The sequence below is a fragment of the Artemia sp. Qi Xiang Cuo genome, chromosome 13 (assembly GCF_049724085.1).
Source record: "Artemia sp. Qi Xiang Cuo chromosome 13, ASM4972408v1, whole genome shotgun sequence".
NCBI classification, from domain to species: domain Eukaryota; kingdom Metazoa; phylum Arthropoda; class Branchiopoda; order Anostraca; family Artemiidae; genus Artemia; species Artemia sp. Qi Xiang Cuo.
The window spans coordinates 40,839,448-40,864,910 of NC_142806.1; the positions used below are offsets into that span (position 1 = coordinate 40,839,448).

At 35.3% G+C, this 25,463-nt stretch overlaps 1 protein-coding gene across 4 annotated transcripts in view; it reads left to right on the forward strand.

The window, feature by feature from the left end:
• The window catches only part of capt (adenylyl cyclase-associated protein 1), a 76,547-nt gene that overhangs the window by 22,874 nt on the left and 28,210 nt on the right, over positions 1 to 25,463 (forward strand). For 3 of the 4 annotated variants that reach the window (XM_089099337.1, XM_089099339.1, XM_089099340.1), the window contains one exon: positions 14,420 to 14,549. In XM_089099337.1, coding sequence (XP_088955463.1) covers positions 14,420 to 14,549 — 130 coding nt within the window. Of the gene's footprint in view, positions 1 to 5,521; positions 5,862 to 14,419; positions 14,550 to 25,463 lie in introns of those variants that run through there. The other variant, XM_089099338.1, reaches the window with a different exon arrangement.

A 25,463-nucleotide genomic window follows, 5' to 3' on the forward strand; every position in this document is an offset into this window, starting at 1 on the left:
CTATCTAAATTGATCGAAGAGCGTGGTTTCTCATTGAATTTACAATATTTAAACTGTTGTTTTTGGGGGTTTAGGGGGAGAAAAAGGTACCGAGGTTAGGTTAGGCTACGTATTTAATATATGCAATGCTTTACCCAACACCCCCCCCCCCTAATGTGCAAATATATAGCCCAAATTTGTTTATAAACTATTATATATACATTCTATTTTATTTTATTTCATTAGCATTAACCAAACTTGACTTTTTAGAAGTGCCCATATAATGGGAAAGTACCTAATAAACTAAACCGAATACTTACCATCACAATCAGACTGTCTTCTTTCTAATCTGAATGCCCCCTAGGCAAACTCGTCGCTTCGTCGTTTAAAGGTCTTAACAATAAATCTACTGTATTATACGTTTGTAGATAGTAGAAGGAGATGATTTTTTTTTGTCAAATTGATCTCAAATCATAAGATTCGAAAACAAAATAAGAGACAAATTAGGTCTTGCGAGGAGCTATAGTTGCCCTCCAATCTTTACGGTCTCTTAAAAAGGACACTAGAACAAAAAAAAAAAAAATAGAAACGCGTCCGTTATCAGTCTTCTGGGAAAAATATAAATTCCACATTTGTGCAGATTTGAAATCATAACCCCCACAATAACATTTTCTGATACCCTGAATCTGAAGGTCTTGTTTACATTAAGATTTATTGACTTTTTGGGGGGTGTTTCTCTCTTTTTCGAAAATCAGGCTTCATGTTTTCAAAATCCCTTTTTCTTCTCAGGCTTGGAGCCTTTGGTGGCTAGATATTAAACGTAATGAAATTTATATCTTTGTAATCTGCATAAAAACACAATTTTGATCAATTGTTATCAAAATTCCATTTTTGAGTTTCGGTTATAATTTAGCTGAGTCGCTCTTTAATCACAGTTTAACGCTGTGAACTGTTTGATAAAACTTATTGGGCTAACGTTCTACTTTTTGAATAATCCTGTAGCAAACCGGGGTTTTTGAAGCACGATTCATGCAAGTAAAGTGTAGTATTTCAGAGCCCAGTTAAAATGTGCATTATTTTAGAAAATTCCCTTTTGGGGGGAAGCTTTTGGTTCCTTTACGTGTGCGTAAAGAACAGAAATTACAGGCGTCTTCTATTTGCTGACTTGGTTATTCAGCGTAGACTAAGCAGCAAATTTATGGCAAATCCAGGGAAGGTTTTTTTTACGCTTTTTGGGTCTAATTACAAAAATGACGTTCATCGCAAAAACATAAATTGTTCCCACAAAAGGATTTTCGTTATTAATTAGAAAAAGTTGAATTCAGGAAGCAATATATTTTCACCGTTAGTAGCCTACTGTTGAGATTAGGGTAGCATCTTAAGAAATTTTCTACCTACAGAAACTCACAAAAAACGTATTTGAAAAAAGCGATTGTAAAAGTTAAAAGATAATTTTTGTACATAAACTTCTGCGTGTTCATTTTGCAGACAAGAAAGCTCACCTTATTTCAAAGTAAAAATATATTTCCTTATTTTTATAATTATTTTTTTATGCTGAAAATTCAATTAGCATTCCCCTTTTTCTGATATAATTCAAATATTTGAATTGAACTTATACTGAACATAATACTTTCAATAGTCCTATAGTCAAATTTAAAATGATATTCAAGAAACTTCAAACTACTGTTGAAGTTCAAACCGTGTTGATTGATATAACCTATTTACTGTGAAAATTACATTTTATCTACTGAAAAGTACACAAATCTTAGCCATTTCAATAATTTGTTTGAATTCAATAAGCAAGTCACAATTCCAACAGAAAAATTGGAATTTTTTTCGACTTGTTTGAAGTTGAGCAAAACATTTTGTTGGAAATCAATTTTTTTTTTACAGTGTAGCTTTTCCACTTGAGACACGACACCAAAAGAGCCGTTTTTAGTGCCATTTGAACCTGATGATGGTGGAGTTTATATGAAAGACGTAGATATGTGCAATATATTTTATACGAGCTATAAAAGATCTGTCAACGATATTCTGGTAGCCTGCTAGTGCCACCCCTTGAGAGATAGCACAAAAAGTGCCATTTAGTGCCATATGGCACTTGCAGATGGTAGAATTTATAAAAAGCACGTAGATATGAGAAATAGCTTTTGAATGAGCGATTAAGAATATCTCTGTGATGTTGTGGTAGCCCGCTAGACCTGTTGAAAAAAAAAAAAAAAAACCAAAAAAAAACGGCAGACATATAAGTGATACCCATGCAAGAAAGTTGTTCTCCTTGTTGTTCAGGGTGGAGAACTATAGCTTCCTGTAAAAGGTTTTTGACAGCTTTGATCCCAATGTTAAATTTTTGATTATGATCTGGCACCATATTCGAGGGGTTTGAGGCTTTTTTTCGAAATCACCATAAATTTATTTTCGCAATAAACTTTTACTTTTAAGACGAACCGAAATAATAGTTACCATTCCCGAGTCAATGTCAGATGGGAATTTTTTTTTCACTAGGCAATTTCTTTTAAACGGATTTTCTAATTTTTGGTTACTATGGGCTGTGGTTCGCTCTTTACTAGGTTGAAGCTGCCGCTGCAACCATGATACCTTGCCAGGACATGCTTTAAAAAAATGAGCCTAGAAAATGACTGAAAAAAACAACAGCGGATACCGGTACCGATACTCCATATACGCCCGATACCGATACGCGCGATATCGATACGCCCGATACCACATACAACCCTTCCCCAGGGACTATGGAGGGCCATATCATCATCAAAACCATACATATTAGACCTTTGAACTATGTTAAACAAAATGGCTATCTCAAAATTTTAATAGGACTACTTTGGGGGAGGGGGGCTATTTGCTCTCCAATCTTTTTGGTCACTTCAAAAGGGCACTTACAAATATCATTCCCTTCCGAATGAACTTTCACGCATCTTTCTATGGTGCTCTGGCCACTCTCTAGCCCTGCAAAGAAAAAAAGGACACAGATCAGTGCTACCCATGCAAAAAAAGTCATTTTTTGTTGTTCCGACTGGGGGGTTGTAATTACCCAAAGCAAGCTTTTTAACAATGCTGATTCCAATAGTGCCCTTTTCATATCGATCGGCCGACATTTTCAAGGGGTTTCAGGTTCTTTTTGGAAATCACCATAAATTTCTTTTAGCAATAAACTTCTACTTAAGATTAACCGAAACAATAGTTACCATTCCTGATTCAGTGTCAGATGGCAATTTTTTCTCACTAGACAATTTTTTTTTTTGAAAACACGTTTTTCAACTTTTGATTACAATGGGCTGTGGTTCGCTCTTTACTAGGTTGCAGCTGCCGCTGCAACCATGATATGATTATCACTCTCGAAGTAGTTTCATGTGAACATAAAAGACAAGGGTTGAAGGAATGTCTAGTAGTCTTCCTCACACTTACGAGAGCCTTGGATCAAACAGTTCGTAATAACAAACTGTAAGGAAAGAGTGACCCGTGTCAATAGAAGCCAAAACTCTAAAAGTGAAATTTTTGCCATATATGCAACAATAAAATATATTTTTTGTGCTGATTCTAAAGACGCAAAATTTATCAATTTTAAAGTTATTTATCATGGCTGTTAGCATATGAAAATTTGCATAGCGTTTGAAATAGGAGTTAAACTCCCCCAAAAAGGTTGCGATCTTGTTGGATATTATGCAATGAAATCGCTACAGGAAAGTGCCACGTTCCAGTATTTTGGTCCAAATAGGGCCAAAATCCTATCGAGGCGAAATTCTAAGGTCTAATGAAAGAGCATTTACATAGCCTCCGTTCCCATAGGACATACTGGCATACAGTTTATGTATATTTATATAATTACACATATACTCGTATATACATACACACACACACACACACATATATATATATATATATATATATATATATATATATATATATATATATATATATATATATATATATATATATATATCTGTATATATATATATATATGGTCATGTCTGAATTACTACCCTGTCCGTCTGATCGCCAAAAAACTCAAAGAAGTTGTTGAACACACTCTTACGAACGTTGTAGGCATAAAAGCCCCCCAAGGCCCTTTAATACTTTTCGTGCTGACTGAAATTTGAGACCCGCCCCTCCCAATACAAATGCTTGACAGTCCCTTCTGGTCATATTATCCACACTTTCTGGATATTCAATTTACAATTTATTGAATAATAAATTCTGTCATATAACACACTTCCAAAATCGCAAACTTTCTTTTTTCAATAAACTCTCTAAATTTGGTATTGATCAGTTTTGTTAATTTGGTATTCAACCTAAGTTTTCAAATATTTTCCAAATTTTAAAAATATTATAGTTATTCTACATATGGAGACTATTTTCTAGGGGGTAATTCCGCGAGGGATGGGGGAATTTTTCATGTTAAATGAACTTTATTTGTACATCTTTTTCCAACTCTACACATATAATCAAAATAAATGAATTAAGTAATTTATGTAAATGTAGGGCAAAGGACAACTTTAGTTAGTAATGGACTAATTATATTGTCGATCCAGTGCATTATCGTCTTATTCGATTTATGGATCCGATTTCCAAATGAAGGTAAATTGTCGGGGGGAGGGGATTGTCCACAGGAACGAGGGGGGGGGCAAACGTCCACAGGGCAAATTTCACGGATGGAATAAATACTTTAAATTTAAAAATATAATCGTAAATAATACGTAGTGGGATTTTCGTGGGGAGAATTCTCCATGGAGGGGGAGTTCTACACGGGTAAATATTCCTTGAATTTTCTTTCCTTAAGGTCGTAGCAACACGCGCTGGTTATATATACTCGTCCCGTTATTGCGGATATGGAAATTTATTCTGGACAACTATGCTTCGTTTCGAAAAGCAAATAAAAAATTGGGTCCTTTTCCTTGGAAGTGTTGGTCTGGAAAGTCAAACTTGGAAAACTTTGATTTAAAGAGTCTGGTTTAAGGGGACGGTAGCCCTCCTAATATTTAGGGTAACCCCTGGTACGATTTAGAAACGAATATGAATTAAATTAAAAAACAAGTTTTTAAGTGAAAGTAAATAGTGACATAAAAATTTAAAACGAGCATAAATTATTATATATATTGGAGGAGCTTTCCCCCTCCTTTTCGGGTCGCTGGCACCGAAAAATAACACACATGGAAGATTATCGACAACCATTTTCCTTAAATAATTAAAGTAGGGCCAATGCCCCGCTTTTGCATTGGCCTTTGTTTTCTCCAAAGTTTTTATTTTGCAAATTTTTATGTAGAGAATGATAGTAAGAAAGTATTATATGAAATTGTAATGTTTTAATTTTAAACATAAGCAATAAGAAAGGCTCGCATAAAAATAGCACCTCTTTTCACATAGACAAGCGTTCGTAATTTGCTCACATAATTCTTTTTTCGTGGTTTGGGTCACCCATTGCCTTCAGCGTCGTTACGGCTGATCTGATCAAGCTTTTTGTAAATATGTTTAATTAAGGCATTTTTGTCAGTAGTTGGCATTCAACTAAGAGTGTTTAAAGATGGGTAATGGGCTGTCCAGGTCTTCACCTGTATACTCGAGAAAGTTGAATCGACATCGTAAAATTTCAATGAATTCAGATTGTGGTAGTTTGTCAGATTGCTCTCAAGAAGGATGTTGTGCACTTGGGCCAGGCTGCCCTGAATTAATTGAAGAAGAAATTTTGCGAAGTGTTTTCATTAAAGGATTAGAGAGTCAAAAGGTTAGATATGAGAAAGAAAAGGTTTCGGATATTTACTGTTCGGTGAAGAAAAAAAGTGAGAGAAGGACCGTGGAAACCAAGCGCAACCAAAAACGGATAACTTTTGATGAATCGACCTGCGTTAGCCCCCCAAAGAATTCTTTAGGTTATTAATTTTATTGCTGATTTTAGAAAGACGCATCCATTGGCGGATCCAAGATTTCGTGAAGGGGAGTAGCCAGCTGACTGGGTTTTTTGGCTGTTTTACTCGTCAGATTTGCAGGCTAGAACCTTGAAGTTTATTTTGCATCCATAATTGATATTTAGGCAATTATTGTTTTTTGTTTCTTTTTATTTTTTTGGCCTGTATAATTTGTGTAAATATATCTAACATTTAAAAAATTACACTGTCCTTAAGCCATAGGGGAGGGGGGTTGACAGATTCACATAAATATAAGTAAAATTATAGCCTGGCAAGGGGGTCACCCCTTGGATCTGCCACCGGACGCATCTTCCTCTGCTTGATTTTTTTGTCATTCTAATATACTTCTTGTTTTGACCTTGGATTGTCTCGAAAGTTTTCTCTAAAATTTTTACCTATGATATTTAACTCGTTTGTAGGAAATTTGACCAAGTTCATAAAACAAAAAATAAACAAAAATGAAAAGGAACGTCTATTGTCAGTTGTCTTTTTATTGCCTCAGCCGTCTGGTGAGAAAATGTCCGTATTTTCATAGTTTTGCTTACTGTCGCTTTCGCACCTGAATCTGGTTTTCATGCCAATTCCGAATTTTTCAAATTCATAAATTTTTATTGTATCCATCAAAAGCTGTTAGCACAAGGAAATTGCATAATTTAGAGAAACATCATAGAGGCTGGGGGTCTCAAAAATCCCGAAGAGGGCAAGTGGTCTTGATGAAAATTATACCTTAAAATCGGCATATCCGAGAAGCCTTTTCTTCTTTTCTTTTCTTTTTCTTTTTTTTACAGAATTTAAGCCCCTGGCTACAAAACTGTTAATTTTGTATCTTATCCGAAGGTCAAGCTAGCGGATGTGTGTTTATTTTGCCGTTTTTTTTTTTTTTAATAAATGGTTATATAGGCTTTATTTTAAAGCGTCATTTACCTAAGTTGATTCATTTGAGGTTTCGCATAACTATGCACAGTGGTATATAATTGTACATCAGGTATTGTGAAGGAGGGCGGGTGAATCTTTTTGTAGGTCGGGGAGTACACTTAAACTCAAGAAGTTTATTTTTATTCCCACTCTCTGTTATCGTTCGGATAAATACAGAATGAGGTATTGGAGGGGTAGATATTAATCTGTAATCTACATTGATTCCCACGATTATGTTTGAACTGCACGTGTAATGAGGGTGCTGAAGGGTCATAGTGTCCCTGATGGTGAAGGATGATAGTGTCCAGGATCCGTGATGGTGAAAAATTAGGTACTGTTCTATTATCTGTAACCCACGCGAGAAATGAAGTTTGGTTAATTGCTAATGAAATAAAACAAAATAGGATGAAAATATAATAGTTTATAAACAAATTGCGGTTATATATTTGCACATCAGGGGGGTGGGGGTAAAGCATAACATATATTAAATACGTAACCTAATCTAGATACCGTCCCCCCCCAAACCCCAAAAATCAAAAGTTTTAATATTGTAAACGCAGTGATAAATCACTGTTTGTAATTCTCAGAATAGGAAATCTCCGTTGAAAAAACCTGTTTGATTAGTTTCTGTAGCATCTTCGTTGTACAATATCGCGCGTTGGTTACAGCTCATAGAACAGTACCAAAAATTACAATCGCATGCTTACAGGTGCATGAGGTGGAGAATCGGGGGAAAGGACATCATGATCACTGCCGGAAAATTTCTAGGGGGGGGGGTAAGTGCTACCATGAGCTTTGTTTTTACCGAGATGTAAAAGGGAATATTTCTGAATTTCCTATATATATATATATATATATATATATATATATATATATATATATATATATATATATATATATATATATATATATATATACATACATACATATATATATATATATATATATATATATATATATATATATATATATATATATATATATATAGGCAAAATTTCACATTTTTATAGATAGCAGTTTGAAACCTCTACTATTGGGTTTACTGATACGCTGAATCTGATGGGGAGATTTTCATTAAGATTCTATCACTTTTTGGGAGTGTTTTCCCCTTTTTTTGAAAATAATGCAATTTTTTCAGGCTCGTAACTTTTAATGGGTAAAACTAAGCTTGATTAAACTTATATATTTGAAATCAGCATACAAATCCAATTCTTTTTATGTATTAAATAAAAAGAAACACGTTTTTTTAACTGAAAGTAAGGAGCGACATTAAAACTTAAAACGAACAGAAATCATTCCGTATATGAAAGGGGCGGTCCCCTCCTCAACGCCTCGCTCTTTACGCTTTTCGTTTTCAGTGAAGCGCCAATGACGCAGTAGGCTTTTAGTTTTTACAGTTAAGGAAGGGGGCAGTATCCCAACACTGTCTTGTAGTGAAACAATATTCATCTCGAACAATTTTAGGAATACCTAATAAATTAAACTTAATATTTGATTTAAAATGATATTAATTGCTGAAAATTCATCAGCTCAAAATTTTACTGTAATTTTAATGTTTGTTTTAATTATCAAGTACAAATGAAAATATTTGTAATAGTGTTGGTTGTGAGTAAAGCGCTAATGACACAGAAGGTATTAGATTTTTACAGTGAGAGATGAATGTGATACCCTAATTCTTATTTGTAGTGATTTGTGTTCTTTTCAATCTTGATTTGCATATTCAGTTTAAATTTCACTCGTTTAAAGATTTATTTTAACTCATTTAAATTAATATCTATTGTATGTTTGTTTGCATTGATTGTCTATTGCATTTCTCTTTGTTTTAAGTTTCATTTCTTCTTCAATAGCAAAATATTTTTTTTTGTATTAAGCTTTATTTTCATATTCAATCCAAGCATTGCTCGCTTTAAGATCTATTTATTCATTTATATTATTACTTGTTGTATGTTTTTTGCTATGATTGTTTATATAATTTCTGTTCGTTTTGGGTTTCTTTTATTCTTTAATAGTACTTTGTGGTCGTTTTGAGTTTGAATTTTAACAGGTATTTGTTTCTGCTGAGCTTAACTTTAAAATGGCCTTCACTTTTCTTTGAAAAACTTATTTTTTGGAAAGTTTTTTTTTAATTAATTTTTGTTCGTTTTTGATTGCAAAAAGTTTCAATTTTTAAAAATTCCTTATTTCAAAATCAAACTTTTTTTTAAAACAATATCAAAGTGAAAAAATAGGTTTGTGTTAACCTCGGAGTTTTTATTGTCTCATGTTTGAACTATTTTTAACAAAATGACTATCTCAAAATTTTTATCGGATGGGTTTGTGGAAAAAAGGGTGTATGGGGGGGGGGTGGTGCTAATTGCCCTTCAGTCTCTTTGGACTCTTTAAAAGTGAACTAAAACTTTCTATTTTCAATCAAATGAGCCCTCTCTGAAGTTTATAGGAGCATCCCTTCTATAAGAACCATATATACCTGCAGAGTATAACTTACAACGCCTTTCCCTGGACCCTGGGGGGTTGAGTCGACCCCGGAGTTTTAATATCTGATGTTTGAACTATTTTTAACTAAATGGTCACCTCAAATTTTTATCGGATGGGTTTATCCATCCGATAAACTCAAAGTTGTGGATGGTGGGTAGGGCTAGTTGCCCTCCGACCTTTTTTTTTACTCTGAGAAAATGAACTAGAACTTTTAATTTTTATTCAAATGAGCCCTCTCTGAAGTTTAAACGAGCATCTCTTTCATAAGAACCATATACGGCCCCAGGGCATAACTTACAATGCCTACCCCGGGATCTGAAGGAGCGTGTTACCCCCCGATTTTTTGTTGTATGATCTTTTACCCATTTTGAAAAAAATAGCTCTCTAAAAGTTATGATCGAATGGGTTTGAGGAAAACAGCACGTGGAGAGGGCGGGCTAATTGCCCTCCGATCTCTTTTGACTCTTAAAAAGTGAACTAGAACTTTCAATTCCCAATCATTAGAGCCCTCTCCGAAGTTTATACGAGCATTCCTGCCATAAGAACCATGTATGCCCCCAGAGCATTACTTACAACGCCTGCCCCGGGCCATGGGGGGCTGCGTTGACACAGGAGTTTTTCTTATCTGACATTTGAACTATTTTAAGGAAATGGCAACACGTAAAGGAGTTTTTGTTATATGATCTTTGAACTATTTTTAACAAAATTTCTATCTCGAAATTTTCATCAGATGGGTTGGAAAAAGAAGGCGTGGGGGGCATGTTGCCCTCCGAACTCTTGACTATTGAAAAGTGAGCTCAAACTTTCAATTTCCAGTCAAATGAGCCCTCTCTGAAGTTTATACGAGCATCCCTTTAATAAGAACCATATATGCCCCAGGGTATAACTTACAACGTCTGCCCCCGTTCCCTGGGGGGTTGTGTTGACACCTGAGTTTTTGTTATCTGACTTTTGAACAATTTTTATCTTAATGGCTATCTCAAAATTTTTATCGGGAGCATTTGGGGAAAAGGGGGCGTGGGGGGGGGGGCCAGTTGCCCTCCAATCTCTTTTGAATCTCAAAAACTGAACTAGAACTTTCAATTTAAAAGCAAATGAGCCCTCTCTGAAGTGTTTACGAGCATTCCTTCCATAAGAACCATATATTCCCCCAGGGAATAACTTACAACGCCAGCCCTCGGGCCTTGGGAGACTGTGCCGACCCTGGAGTTTTCGTTATATGGTTTTTGAACTATTTTTAAGAAAATGGCTATCTCAAAGTTCTTATCGGATGGGTTAAGGAAATAATGGCATGACGAGGGGGGGGGGGCTAGGTGCCCGCTAATCTCTTTTGACTCTTAAAAAGTGAACTAGAACTTTCAATTTCCAATCAAATGAGCCCTCTTTGAAGTTTTTGCGAGCATCCCTTTCATAAGAACCATATATGCCGCCAGGGCATAACTTGCAACGCCTGCCCCCGGGCCCTGGGGAGTTGTGTTGACACCGGAGTTTTTGTTATATGATCTTTGAATTATTTTTAACAAAACGGTTATCTCAGAATTTTTATCGGATGTATTTGAGGAGAAAAGGGCGTGAGGGGATGGGGGCTAGTTGCCCTCCGATCTCTTTTTACGCTGAAAAAGTGATCTAGAACTTTTAATTTCCAATCAAATGAGCCCTCTCTGAAGTTTACACGAGTATTCTTTCCATAAGAACCATATATGCCCCCAGGGCATAACTTATAACCCTTGCCCTGAAGACTGTGGGGGAGTGTCCTGCTCAAAAATATAATTTCCAGAACTTTCAACTACGTTGAACAAAATGGCTATCTCAAAATGTTGATTGAATGTGTTTGTGGAAATGGTGTGCGTGCAAGGGGTATTAATTGCCATCCAACCAGTTTCGACTATTAAAAGGGCACTAGCCATTTAAATTTCCAATGGAATGAGCCCTTTTTGAAGTTTCTGCGACAACGCTCTTTATAAAAAAAAAACTTTATATTTCCCCAGGGCATAACTCAAAACCCTCGTCCTGAAGGCTCTAGGGGGGTCGCCATCTTCAAAAACCTAATTTCCAGAACTTTCCACTACATTGAAGAAAATAACAATAACAAAATTTTGATTGGATGTCTTTGGGGAAAAGGTGGACGTGAGAGGGGGATTAGTTGCCCTCCAATCACTTTTGACTATTAAAAAGGGCACTAGCCCTTTGAATTTCCAATCGAATGAGCCCTTTGAATTTCCAATCGAATGAGCCCTTTGAATTTCCAATCGAATGAGTCCTTTCTCAAATTTCTACGACAAACTTTCTATAAAAAGCTTATGTGCCCCTAGGGCGTAACTTACAACCCTTGCCTTGAGGGCTGTGGGGGAGTGTTCTTCTTACAAAAATGATTTCTATCTGAAAATCAACTACATAGAACAAAATGGCTGTCCCAAAATTTTGATTGAATGTGTTTGGGGAAATGGTGGGCGTGGAAGGGGTGTTAGTTGCCTTCCAATCACTTTTGACCCTTAAAAAGGGCACTAGAACTCTCGATTTCCAATCGAATTAGCCTCCTCCGAAGTTTATGCGACGACCCCTTCCATACGAAGTGCCTCTGGAAAAAAAAATACTAATAGGCTAAATAGTAAAACATTTGGAGCCGTATGGCCTTTACTATAGACAACGCTATAGCATTGCCTCTGATTTCCGATATCTGCTTCAAGTGCCGCCTTTTGTTCGAAACCAACATATTGTTGCGAAATATAGAATTGCTGAGCCTCTGAGTGCCGTGGAGGAAGTAACTCAGAATTACGTGAAACAACTAGAGCTGCTGGACCATGATTGGGTCCACCTTCTCTAATAGTTATGTTATTATGTAGTTCTTTCTGTTTGTATTTGTTTTCTTGTCAGTTTTGCTTTTTCTTTCTTTTTTTTTGTTTATGCTCTGTCTTTTTCTGTTGATTGTAAGAGGGGTTATTAATAAAATTCATTCATTCATTCACTATTGTTGCTTGCAGTAGAAGATTCTTTTTCGCGACCATTTTTATTTAGCTCGATTCAGTTTTAAATATGCTATCTCATCAGTTTTCAATACTAATTTTTCTGATTATTCTTATTATATGCGAAAAGAAAATAAAGGAGCTAATTACTCTGCACCAGGGACGAACGCGGGGGTGGGGGGTCTTGGTCCCTCTCCCTGGAATCTCGGGATTTTCTGAATTTCTCCCGGCCTATTCTTTAAATTACCAAATAATATTTGCTTTTTATTACTAGCCCCCCCCCCCTAAAAAAAATCACGTGCTTTTTCCTTATATGTACTTAGCTCGTTTTGTAGCTGTTTTGTTTATTTCTGTTTCATCTATCATTGTCTGGTCCCTCTGATCCTCAGTCTGTATATTTATCTTTTATATTTGTTATTTATGATATGACCAAGTGGTCGAGATTTTTTTTTTCCTTTAGACACCTTTCATTGTTTTATGATATTACTATATTTTATATCGGAACATTCTCTCATTCATTCAAACAATCTTTGATCATTACCTTATAATTATCGGGGACCGTTTCGTAGATGATCCCTGAATGATCATGGATTGAAAAGGTGCAACTTTTCTATATATACAAGGCTGGAAGCAAGGCTCCCCTAGGCCCTACCTGGAACCCTTCCATTGTACACACCATCAATCATTGCGTCATTGTGATTCTAAGAAAATGTATGATATCCATCTTCTGCTAAAATGTATCAAAAAAATTTTATTTTTGATTTGCCTAATCTTGATATGTGCCACCCTTTCCCCGGGATCTGCAGGAACCATATTGCTTCCAGAGTCGCTTTTTTTATGCTTTTCGGATATTTTGTTCCACAGATTATGGTAAATTTGTGATCCGATGTCACATGAAAACAGGGGCATACCGAGGTTTAAAGGACAGCCGAGTGTCCTCCAATTCATTTTGTCGCCTAACAATAATGCTCTCAAGTGTCCCTCGAAGGCCAAAGTAAGTTAGTTCCCCACCAAAAGGGACGTATATAATGCTAGTCAAAAGTATTTGGTTTTAGTAGAGGGAAAAAGTGAAAGTGCAATCTAGGACATGCTTTTTTCTGGCATATGGTCAACGAAAGTTATTAGTCAAGCTCATTGTTAGCACAACCAAAAACCCGAGAAATTTACGTTTGGATAAATCATATTAGGCTATTATAACGAGTTGATTATCGTAATTAGCTTGTGACCAATTAGCATTTAATTATGTTAAATGTGAACTATGCGCCATGCAGTTTCAATCTTTTTTTAGGGGGGGGGAAGTGGGAGGTCTCAGGATATAGGAGACTGCGTTGAACTATGAAATTTCTTTGATAATTAACACGGGGGAACTAGATGCACTTATTACTGTTCGATAGCTTTGTTATTAATATCAATGTTCGGAAAACCATCAATATAATCTGGTATGTTTGGGATGCGTGTGTATGCGTAATCGCTGAGGGGGAGGGGGCATGTAAGCTTTCTCATGGTCTTTGGACCAATCTCCTCTCCTTGAACTAGTGATATTTTTTACCTATCTTATCTGTACCTTATAATTTGCCTATTTTTGGCATTGTTCTTGAAGTTCTCCCCCCCTCCAAAAAAAATCCAATGTACATTTCTTAGGAAGCATGATCCTAGTGTACTAGTAAAAAAAAGTTTTTTAAAGAATTCCAAAAAAAGGACAAAACCTGTGAAAAGTAGGGAGTAAGTTTAAAATATGGCTGAGTAGAATTATTTCAAATAAGAAGATCCCCCCCCCCTCTTCGAATCCCCAAGAGTTAAGGTGACATTTAAACTATGCAGAAAACTAAATAGTTTTCTTGAATTGATCTCTTTTAGCCACTAGTATTTCTGTCCATTTTAAAGGAACAGATTAAAAAAAAAAAAAAAAAAAAAAAAAAAAAAATGTTAAAAGTCAACGCTTTTGTATTAAATATTACGGGTAAGCAAATTGTCTTTTCGTGAAGCCCAGAACATGTTTTCTTTTGGCGGTCACTTAGTAACCCTCATCGTTTTGGGGTATTTCTCTTATTATTTTTTTTCTTCGTTTTTTTTTTTTTTGCGGTTTGTATATAAACTATTTGTGCTAGATTAAATGTCATTCTCGGTTTTCATCGGAGGATAGTCTTCTAAAGGATGTATTTGTTTCAGATGAGGTAGCACCTAATGTTTTAGCCTTTGACACGATATTGAACGGACCATTGAAGAGATTCCTTGAATTGAGCAATACCATTGGTGGAGATGTCAGTAAAGTTGGAGCTATGGTCTTCGACGCTTTCAAGTAAGTAATAATCTAGCTCAAACGCTATTTGATGTTGTAAACTAAAATCAGATTGCTATAAATCGCCATCTTCATTTCCTCTTGAGGAAGGGCAATTTAACGCGTGCCGTGCCATGAAGATAAGTAGCTCTCCTGAATTCCGTTTTTGAATTCCTTCAAGACGGTAGAATCTATTGAAATTCGAAAATGTAGTCTATTTTTGACAGTGCTAGGCATGTTCCTTCAGAAAAATTCTGAAAAATTTCAATCGATATGATAGGGGTTAGAGGAGGGCCGGTTGACAGAAAAGGAACCGAGAGGAAGGCTGGTTGCCGTCCAGCAGCTTCTGACTTTTAAAACGGACACAAGACACTCAATTTTCAATCGAATGATCCCCCTCCCAAGTTTCTAAAATAGCCCCTTCCATTTGAAGCGCATGGGGGATTTTTTCGTATTTTTCTGGCCCTTTTTGGGTTGCATTTTGTGAGGAAGCAGTATATTTTCCCCATCTGCATTGGGGTACCCTTGGTCCAAAGTTTCATATAAGTTCCATGCAAATTAGAAAAATTCGGCGCTTTTTTGAGGCCCTTTTATTATAAGAGCGGCCAGTTTCAAAGAGACCAATACTTTAAATAATGTTTTGTACATTAGTCCTCTTGGCCCAAGGACTTATGACTGCAATTTTCAAATCGATCCGAAGAAAAGTTTTTGTTGCTCATTTCAGGGCTCCTAACACCTTCCCCTTCACACAGCAAAATTTTGACGATCTTTTTGTCCAAGAAAATAATCCCGAAAAGTTTTAAGCGACTGGACTCCCAAGATCAAGCTTGCCCCCCCCCCCTTTGTTTCTACTACCGTATGCAATATATCTGTAAAGAATTAGCAGTTTGCATAATTTATAGCTCTTATCCTACAGACTCTAGGGGTTGTCATCCTTAGGCGCGAATTTATTGATATTTTCAATTATCAATCAGTTCGTGGTAACGAACTAGTAAGAGCGACCCGGCTCAATAGTAACCAAAACACTAAAAAATGGAATTTTGATACCAATAGATACATTAAAAGAATTGGATTTTTATGCTGATTTTGAATATATAAGTTTCATCTAGTTTAGTCTTACCCATCAAAAGTTACAAGCCTGAGGAAATGTGTCTTATTTTTGAAGAAAGGGGGAAACACCTCCTAAAAGCTATATAATCTTAATGAAAATCACACCATCAGGTTCAGCATATCAGAGAACCTTATTGTAGAGGTTTCAAGCTCCTATCTGCAAAAATGTGGAATTTGATATTTTTGCCAGAAGAAAGATCACGGATGCGTGTTTTTTTTTTTTTTTTTTTTTTCAGGGGTGAATCGACCCAGTGGTCTAAGAATGTCGCGAGAGGGCTCATTCGAACGCAAATTAGAAGTTCGGGTGCCTTTTTTAATCGAAGAACAGAAATTTTAAAAATAGAATTTTTATGTTTTTCATACTGCAGTCTTTTCAAAGCTATTTGAGTTTTGAAGCAACTACATAAGGAACGAACTATATCCCATAGTAACTAAAGTAATGAAAGGAAACATTATATACATGATTATTTTAATTATACTCCTTAAGAAATCATTATAAGTAAAAAATTTCCCATACCGGGATTTGAACTCTAGCCAGCTGGGTGAGAGCCAGCTATCCCAACCACTAGATCATTATTAAAATATCTGATTAATGAAGTTTATGTTAATCAAACAGTTCATGGTAACGAACTGTATATTAAGAGAACTGTAACGTATATCGTAACGAATTGTATATGTATATCATCATAAATGGTGTTAGTCAAGAGGATCTCATGGATAGTCATTATTAGAAGTTTTGTTTAGACTTAAAATTGACAAATCTGTAGAAATTGCCCGCGGTAAGAACTGATCAATCAGTTCGTGGTAATGAACTGTATAGTAAAAGCGACTCTTCTCAATAGTAACCGAAACTCTAAAAACGGAAGTTTGATACCGATAGATACATCAAAAGAAATGGATTTTTATGTTGATTTTAAATATATAAGTTTCATCAAGTTTAGGCTTACCTATCAAAGGTTACAAGCCTGAGAAAATTTGCCTTATTTTCCAAAAAAGGAAAAAACACCCCCTAAAAGTGATAGAATCTTAATGAAAATCACACATCAGATTCAGCATATCAGAGAACCTAAATTGAGAGGTGTCAATCTCCCATCTCCAAAAATGTGGAATTTTGTATTTTTTGCCAGAAGAAAGGTCACGGATGCGTGTTTATTTGTTGTTTTTTTGTTTTGTTTTTCCCAGGGGTGACCGTATCGACCCCTTGGTCCTAGAATGTCGCGAGATGGCTCATTTTTTCGGAAATTGAATGTTCTAGTGCCTTTTTTAATTGCAAAACTAAAACTTTTAAAAATAGAATCACTTTATACAAAAAACTGCATTTTTGATGGCTTTTCATACTGCAGTCTTTTCAAATATATTTGGGTTTTGAGGCAAGTCTGATTTCTAACACCGAATGTCTACTAATAACCATATGTGACGTAATAAGTGACGTGACGTAATATCTAACACCGATTGTCTACTAATAACCTTATATGACGTAATAAGTAACGTGACGTAATATCTAACACCGATTGTGTACTAATAACCATATATGACGTAATAAGTGACGTGACGTAAAAATTGAAAAAAAATTCAAGTTTTATTTTATTTTTTACATAAATTTTATAGTGAAGAACGACCTTCTAGCCCATGTTAGCTGAAATAATCTATTGACAAAATAATTTGCTTCTTTAAAATAGGGATTATATAAGTTTCATTGGTATCATGGTTGTAGTGATGGCTGAAACCTAGTAAAAAATAACACCATGGCACGTATTGGACTTAGTTAGCAGCCTGATTCTCTGAAGTTTGTCTCTTTCTATTCCAAATAAGTTAAAGCCATAAGGCTTTTTCGTGTTCCGGGTTGCAGTGGTAGCTAGCAACCTAGTAAGAGACGATCACGTCCAATGTTAAGAAATATAAAAATTTTACATTAAGGAACGAACTGTAGCCTATAGTAACTGAAGTAATAAAAATAATCAATTAATTTAAATAAAAAAAAATAATCATTAAATAATGGTTAATTTAATTACATTCGTTAAGAACTCATCATAAGTAAAAATTTCGCATGCCGGGAATTGAACTCAAGCCAACTTGGTGAGAGCCAGGTATCCTATCCACTAAACCATGTAGGATATATTAAAATATCTGATTAATGAAGTTTATGTTGAAGTTATTATAAATACCGAATATAAAGTTTTTATAATCAAATTGAAAAGGTTACTGTTTACAATATGTTGAAAAGATACAAAGGGATTGATTTTTCTCGTATAACCATATATGACGTAATAAGTGGTTGCAATATTTATACACATTTATCTTTCGACAAGAAATTTTATTTTATTTTTGTTCTCAGTTCAGGATTGCTAAAGTTATTATGTAAACTGCAAAAATATTTATGGTATCTGAGTAATAGTTTTAATCTTTTATCAAACATTTCGTTACCACGAACTGCAAGTAAGGAGCGACCCGGCTCAATACTAACCGAAACTCTAAAAAACAAAATTTTGATACCAATATACATCAAAAGAATCGGATTTTTATGCTGATTTCAAATATATAAGTTTCATCAAGTTTAGTTCTACTCATCAAATGTTACGTGCCTGAGAAAATTTTCCTGGTTTTCGGAAAAAGGGGGAAACACCCCGTAAAGTCATAGAACCCTAATGAAAATCACACCATCAGATTCAGCGTATTAGAGAACCCTACTGTAGAGGTTTCAAGCTCCTATCTGCAAAAATGTAGAATTTTGTATTTTTTGCCAGAAGAAAGATCATGGATGCTTGTTTATTATATTTGTTTTGTTTGTTTTTTTCCAGGGGTCATCGTATAGACCCAGTAGTCCTAAAATATCGCGGGAGGTCTCATTCGAACGAAATTTAAAAATTCTAGTGTCCTTTTCAAGTGACCAAAAAATGGAGGGCAACTAGGCCCCCTCCCTCTCTAATTTTTTCCCGAAGTCACCGGATCAAAATTTTGAGATAGCCATTTTGTGCAGCATAGTCGAAAAATATTATAACTATGTCTTTGAGGATGACTCAGTCCCCCACTGTCCCCAGGGAAATGGTTTCAATTTATTAACTTGGCCCATTATTAACATATAATATTGGTGATTGGGAAGCACAAATACATTTTCAGGGGGGAATTTTTTCTGGTAGTGGGTGGGGAGAGTGGGTCGGGGCTATGTGGGAGGATCTTTCCATGGAGGAAGTTTTCATGGGAGAAGGGACATTGCAATGAAGGGGGCGCCGGATTTCCCAGCATTATTTAAAAAACGATCAGAAATTGAAAAAAAAACAAGTTTTTCAACTGAAAGTAAGGAGCAACTTCAAAACTTAAAACGATCAAAAATTATTACGTATATGATTGGGTTCGCCCCCTAGTCAATACCTCGCTCTTTATGCTAAAGTGTTTTTAGTACTTTCATAAGAGCTATTTATTCTAATTAACGGCCTTTGTGCTTAAGGGGTCATTTTTAAAAGAATTTGAACAAAATTTGAACTTTAGCGTAAAGAGCGAGGTATTGACTAGGGGGCGAACCTTCTAATATACGTATTAAAATATATGAATATAGAAGTTCATTACGTAAGTTAATTCGTTAGTTACGTATAATTATTACTAATAAAAACGTTTGTACATAAAATTAAACAACGTTCGAGAAAGCCATTTAACAAAAAAAAAGTAAAATTAATATGCAAATTTCGTTTTAATTATTCGTGTACGGTGAGCCAAAATCAAAATCGGTATTAATTCAAAAACGTTCAGAAATTAAATTAAAAAAAAGTTTTTTTTTAACTGAAAGTAAGGAGCGACATTAAAACTTAAAACGAACAGAAATTGTTACGTATATGAAAGGGGCTGTCCCCTCCTCAATGCCTCGCTCTTTACGCTTAAGTTTGACTCTTTCTCAAAACTCTAATTTTTAAATCAATAAAATACTTTATCGTAAAAAATCGATGCGTTAAGGAGGGGACAGCCCCTTTCATATACGGAATAATTTCTGTTCGTTTTAAGTTTTAATGTTGCTCCTTACTTTCAGTTAAGAAAAAATTTTTTTTTATTTAATTTCAAACAGAAAAATACCTTGAAATTTTAAAATCAGTTTCATTTTTTTGTTAAGTTTCATGTGCAAGATTGATCAATGACATCATAATCGTAGGCTGATGCCAGTTTGTTTCTTACTATTAATTAATTTAAAAAAATTTTTCCACAAAATAAGTTTTTCAATGAAAAGTAAAGAACTCCATTAAACAAAAAATGAGCAAAAATTAAATCAAATAATCTACCAAGCGTGAAACAACCACAAATCGGTATCGGTAAATAAATGAAACCCAAAACGAACAGAAATTATAATAAATAACCGAGTCGAACTCAAAACGAGCAGAAATTAACATAAGTTGGGCGCAAAACCCCTATGCCTTCCCAAGGCCAGAACAAAATTTGCACTTTACTGAAAAAAATAGAAATGCATTTACTTTTATTACTTTAATAAATAAGATAATATAAACATTTTGATTACTAAATTTCAGTATATGTATATTAAACTGACCATGCACATTCATTTGTATTTTTTCAGTAAAGTGCAAATTTCGTTCTGGCCTTGGGAAGGCATAGGGGTTTTGCGCCCACCTTATGGTTATTTCTGCTCGTTTTGAGTTTGAACCGGTTATTTATTGTAATTTCTGTTCGTTTTGGGTTCGGTGGGGGTGGAAGGGGTGCTAGTCGCCTTCCAATCACTTTTGACTATTAAAAAGGGCATAATCTACTCCAATTTCCAATTGAAGGAGCCCTTTTCGAAGTTTCTACGACAACTTATTCGATACAAAGTGTCTTGCTCTAAAGGAAAAAAATATTAAAAAATACATTGTGCCAACATCGTTCTCATATGCCCCCATTGCATAACTTAAAACCCTTGCCCTAAGGGTTGTTGGGGAGTGTCCTCCTCTTTACTTAGTCCCCGTTTCTTGTGTTGTTCTCGACTGTCCCCGTTCTTTACTTAGGCAGCGCGGTCGCGCTGCCTACGATTTATGCAACAACTTTCTATATAAACCTTATATGCCCCCAGGGCATAGCGTACCACCCTTACTCTATAAGCCCTGAAAAGGTCATATTCTATAGAGACCCAATTACCAAAAAGTTAAACTACGTAGAAAACAATAGGTATCTCAACATTAGGATTGGATGTGTTTTTAAAAATGGTGGGCGTGAGAGGGACTTTAGTTGCTATCCAACCACGTTCAGCTATTAAAAAGTTATTTGCCTTCTCGGTGCTTAATTGAATGAGCTCTTTTGTCTTGTCTACAAAAACGCTGTCAATGCATTCCCTGTATGTCCCCTGGTTACAACTTACGACCCTTTCACTGAGGGCTCTTAATTGGGTATCGACATAAAAAACTAAATTTCCAGAACTTTCAACTACGTTGAACAAAATGGATATCTCAAAATTTTGATTGGATATGTTTGGGAAAATGGTGGGCGTGAGAGGGGCGTTAGTCGCTTTCCAATCACTTTCAACTATTAAAAAAGGCACGAGCCCTTTTAATTTCCAATTGAATGAGCCCTTTTAAAGTTTCTACGACAACGCTTTCAGTAAAGACTTTATATTCCCCCAGGGCATAACTTACAACCCTTTCCCTGCGGGCTCTGGGGGAGGGGTTGTCATCCTTAAAGACCTAATTTCCAAAACCTTCAACTACGCTGAACAAAATGGCTATCTGAAAATTTTGATTGGATGTGATTGGGGAAAAGGTGGGCGTGAGAGGGGGGACAGTTGTCCTCAAATCACTTTCGACTATTAAAAAGGGTACTAGCCCTTTGAATTTCAAATTGAATGAGCCCTTTTTCATGTTTCTACGACAAAGATTTCAATAAAAACTTTAATTGCCCCCAGGGCATAACTTATAACCCTTGCCCTGAAGGTTGTGTGGAAGTGTCCTCCTCAAAAACATATTTTCTATCTGGAAATCAACTACGCTGAACAAAATGGCTATCTAAAAAATTTTATTGGATGTTTTGGGGGGAATAATGGGCTTGGGGGGTTGTGGGGGGCTAGTTGCGCTCCAATCAGTTTCGACTATTAAAAAGGTACTAGCCCTTTAATTTCCAATCGAATGAGCTTTTTTTGAAGTTTCTACGACAACGCCTTCTATAAAAACTTTATATGCCCCCAGGGCATAACTTAAAACCCTTGCCCTGAAGGCTGTGGGGGAGTGTCCTCCTCAAAAACATATTTTCTATACGGAAATCAACTACGCTGAACAAAATGGTTATCTCAAAACTTTGATTGGATCTGTTTGGAGGAATGAAGGGCGTAGGAGGGGGGGCTAGTTGCCCTCCAATCACTATTGACTATTAAAAAGGGCACTAGAACTCTTGGTTTCCAATCGAATGAGCCCCTTTTGAAGTTTTTACGACGACCCCTTTCATATGATGTGCCCTGCTCTAAAGGAAAAAAAATGATACATAGTGCCAACATCGTTCTTATATGCCCCCAAGACATAACCCAAAACCTTTGCCCCGAGGGTTGTTGGGAAGTGTTCTGCTCAAAAAGATATTTTCTATCAGGAAAAAAATTATGCTGAAGAAAATGGTTTTCTATAAATTTAGATTGGATGTCTTGGGGGAAATGATGGGCGTGTGGGGGGGCTAGTTGCCCTCCAATCACTTTTGACTATTTAAAAGGGCACTAGCCACTCCAATTTCCAATCGAATGAGCCCTTTTCGAAGTTTCTACGACAACTTCGATACGAAGTGCCCGGGTATGGAGAAGAAAAAAGAAAAAGAAAAATAATACATTGTGTCCATATCGTTCTTTACTTAGGCAGTGCTATCGCGCTGCCTATGATTAAAAAAACTTTTTCCGCAAAATAAGTTTTTCAAAGAAAAGTAAGGAACTCCATTAAACCAAAAATGAGCAAAAATGAAACCCAAAACGAACAAATTACAATAAATAACCGAGTCAAACTCAAAACGAGCAGAAATTAAAACGAGTTGGACTCAAAACCCTGTTCCTTCCCATGGTCAAAACATAATTTGCACTTTACAGAAAAAATATAAATGTTTTTACTTTTATATCTTTTATAAATCAAATAATATTAGCATTTTGATTACTAAATGTCAGTATATGTATATTAAACTGACAATGCTCATTCATTTGTATCTTTTTCAGTAAAGTGCAAATTATGTTCTGGCCTTTGGAAGGCACAGGGGTTTTGAGCCCAACTCATGTTAATTTCTGCTCATTTTGAGTTTGACTCGGTTATTTATTATAATTTCTGTTCGTTTTGGGTTTAATTTTTGCTCATTTTTGGTTTAATAAAGTTCTTTACTTTTCTTTGAAAAACTTATTTTGTGGAAAAAGTTTTTTCTAATTAATTTATGTTCGTTTTATATTGACATAGTCTTTTCAGGGAAAAAGAAAATAATGTTTAAATCTTTTCGTTTTTTTAAGACTTTATAGTTTGGCCTGATATGTGTATGCTGGAAAAAATTTTCAACAATTTTTAACAACATGCACCCTTTTAAAAATATGGATGTATTTTCGACATACCACCATATATACGACGTATTTTCGACATAACACCTTTAAATTAGGTGTTGTTTTCTTAGACCACTTCTGCTCTTAAAATTTAACCAAATCAAAATAGCGTAAGTGTATCCAAGCTATCAAAGAAAGTAAACAGATTTGTTTGCGAATGGTATCAAGTTTTCCATTTCAGGTCATCTAGAGGAGGTATGAAACTAAATTAAACACTACTATTGTGTCCATATTTTTAAACAAATACACTTTCAAATGGGGATAAATCCATTTATTTAGACAGTGAAAAAACAGGTACAAAAGTCCAGATTTTTCCATCACATATACAGCGACCCTCTTCAGTAGAAATACTAAATTAATAAAATTGAAACTAGCATATTTATATACAACAAAATAAAAAACTTTTCGGGTCATTCACAAAATAATGAACTTCCGGATTATTCACTAGATTATTTTTAGAGAGAGTTCATTGACAAAGTTTATTCAAAGTTCATTTGTACCTATTTTTCACTGTCTAAATAAATCGTTTTATCCCCATTTGAAAGTTTATTTGTTTGTCTTAGAACGTCAGTGTGGTCTGGGAAAATAACACCTAATGTAAAAGTTTTATGTCGAAAATACGGCGTATATACGGGGAAATGAGACCAACCCAATAGACATCTATAAACTCAACATTTGGTTTGCAAGTAGAAGACACGGAAGGCTTTGCCACTTTCATTGGAAATTTGTTTTACATTTCGGCAAGATTAAAGAAGAAAATTTACATCAAGAACTTTGAATGAACTTTGTCAATGAACTCTCTAGTTATTAAAATGGGCTATTAAAAAGGGCGCTAGCCACTCCAATTTCCAATAGAATGAGCCCTTTTCGAAGTTTCTACGACACCTCCTTCGATACGAAGTGCCCTGGTATGGAAAACAAAAAAATAAATAATACATTGTGCCAACATCGTTCTTTATTTAGGCAGCGTTATTGCGCTGCCTATGATTCCAATTAAGAAAAAGCCAAAGGTTTTTTCCTGTTTGTAATTTTATACCCAGGTTGCAGCTAGCAATTCAGGTTGCAGTTACAATAAAGAACAGACTCTAGCCTTTTGTAACTGAAATAAGACTGTTGTTTTAGATGTAATCCGGATTGCAGCGGTAGCTAGTAACCTAGTAAGAGACGATCACGCCCCATAGTAAAAACTAAACAACCCACAACTCCTAAAAATAGAGTCAGATCAAAACCATAAGTACACTATTAGAACCAGCTTGTCTGAAACCCCTTTATAGAAAATTTACCATCTCTTGGCTTGAACAGCAAGGAAATTATATTGGCTTCAAAATCTAGAGAAGTGGCTGTAACCACGATATTCTGCATATAAGGCATCTTTTTTTCTTTCTTACATTTAGGAACGAACTGTAGCCCATAGTAATACATAAAGGATCGATATATTTCATCATAAATGGTGTTAGTCAAGTATGTTATTAATAGATTTCTGAACAAAACCTAGTTAAAAAAAGAAGAATAAAACTGTGTCTATACAAACAGTGCAATGAAACACCAGTTTCGAACACAAACCATCTATACATACTGATACCCTCACATTTATAGGTATTGCATATTAAGTTCGAGATTCTAAGCTCTTTACCCTAGGAACCTGTTAGAGGGTCTCAGTATCTTTAGAGGGGTATCATATTATTAACAAACTGGATTTTCTAAAATAGCAGTCCTAGTATCTCAACAGCTTGGTAATTGTAACCTTCACTGGCCTTTAACCAGTGGGCCAGGAAATGGCTATAGTCCATATGGCTTTTTCTTGGAGGGTGTTCTTACATCTGGACAATATGATACATAAAATAAGCAGCCAGGATCTACTCTAAACTAATAAAATAATATATCTACAATAAGAAATTTTCTACTGAATAAAAAGCTTCACATTAGAGCTGAAGCAAATCAACTGCGTAGAAGTACTCTCCCATTGACATGTGTCAGGATGGAGCAAAGCGGGGCGAAGAAAATGTATTTCAATGGATCATGGCACCCGACTGTTGTGTTGTCAAAAGTGTTTTTTTTTTTTTTATACTGAAATGGAATTGGATATATTGTGTGAACGCAATCTTGTTCGTATTAAACAGAAAAAAGAACAGAATGAAAATTCCCTTCGATCATTTTTCTAGTTAGACTAGATCCTGCATCAGCCTGTAGTTGACACGGACAAACTGTAGCTGGCTGTTTATCGCATGAGCAATTAAGCATCTTTTAACAGTGACAACCAGGCCCGTCGTTGGGAAGAAAAATGTTCAGCTGTTGCGCTTTTGGCTGAT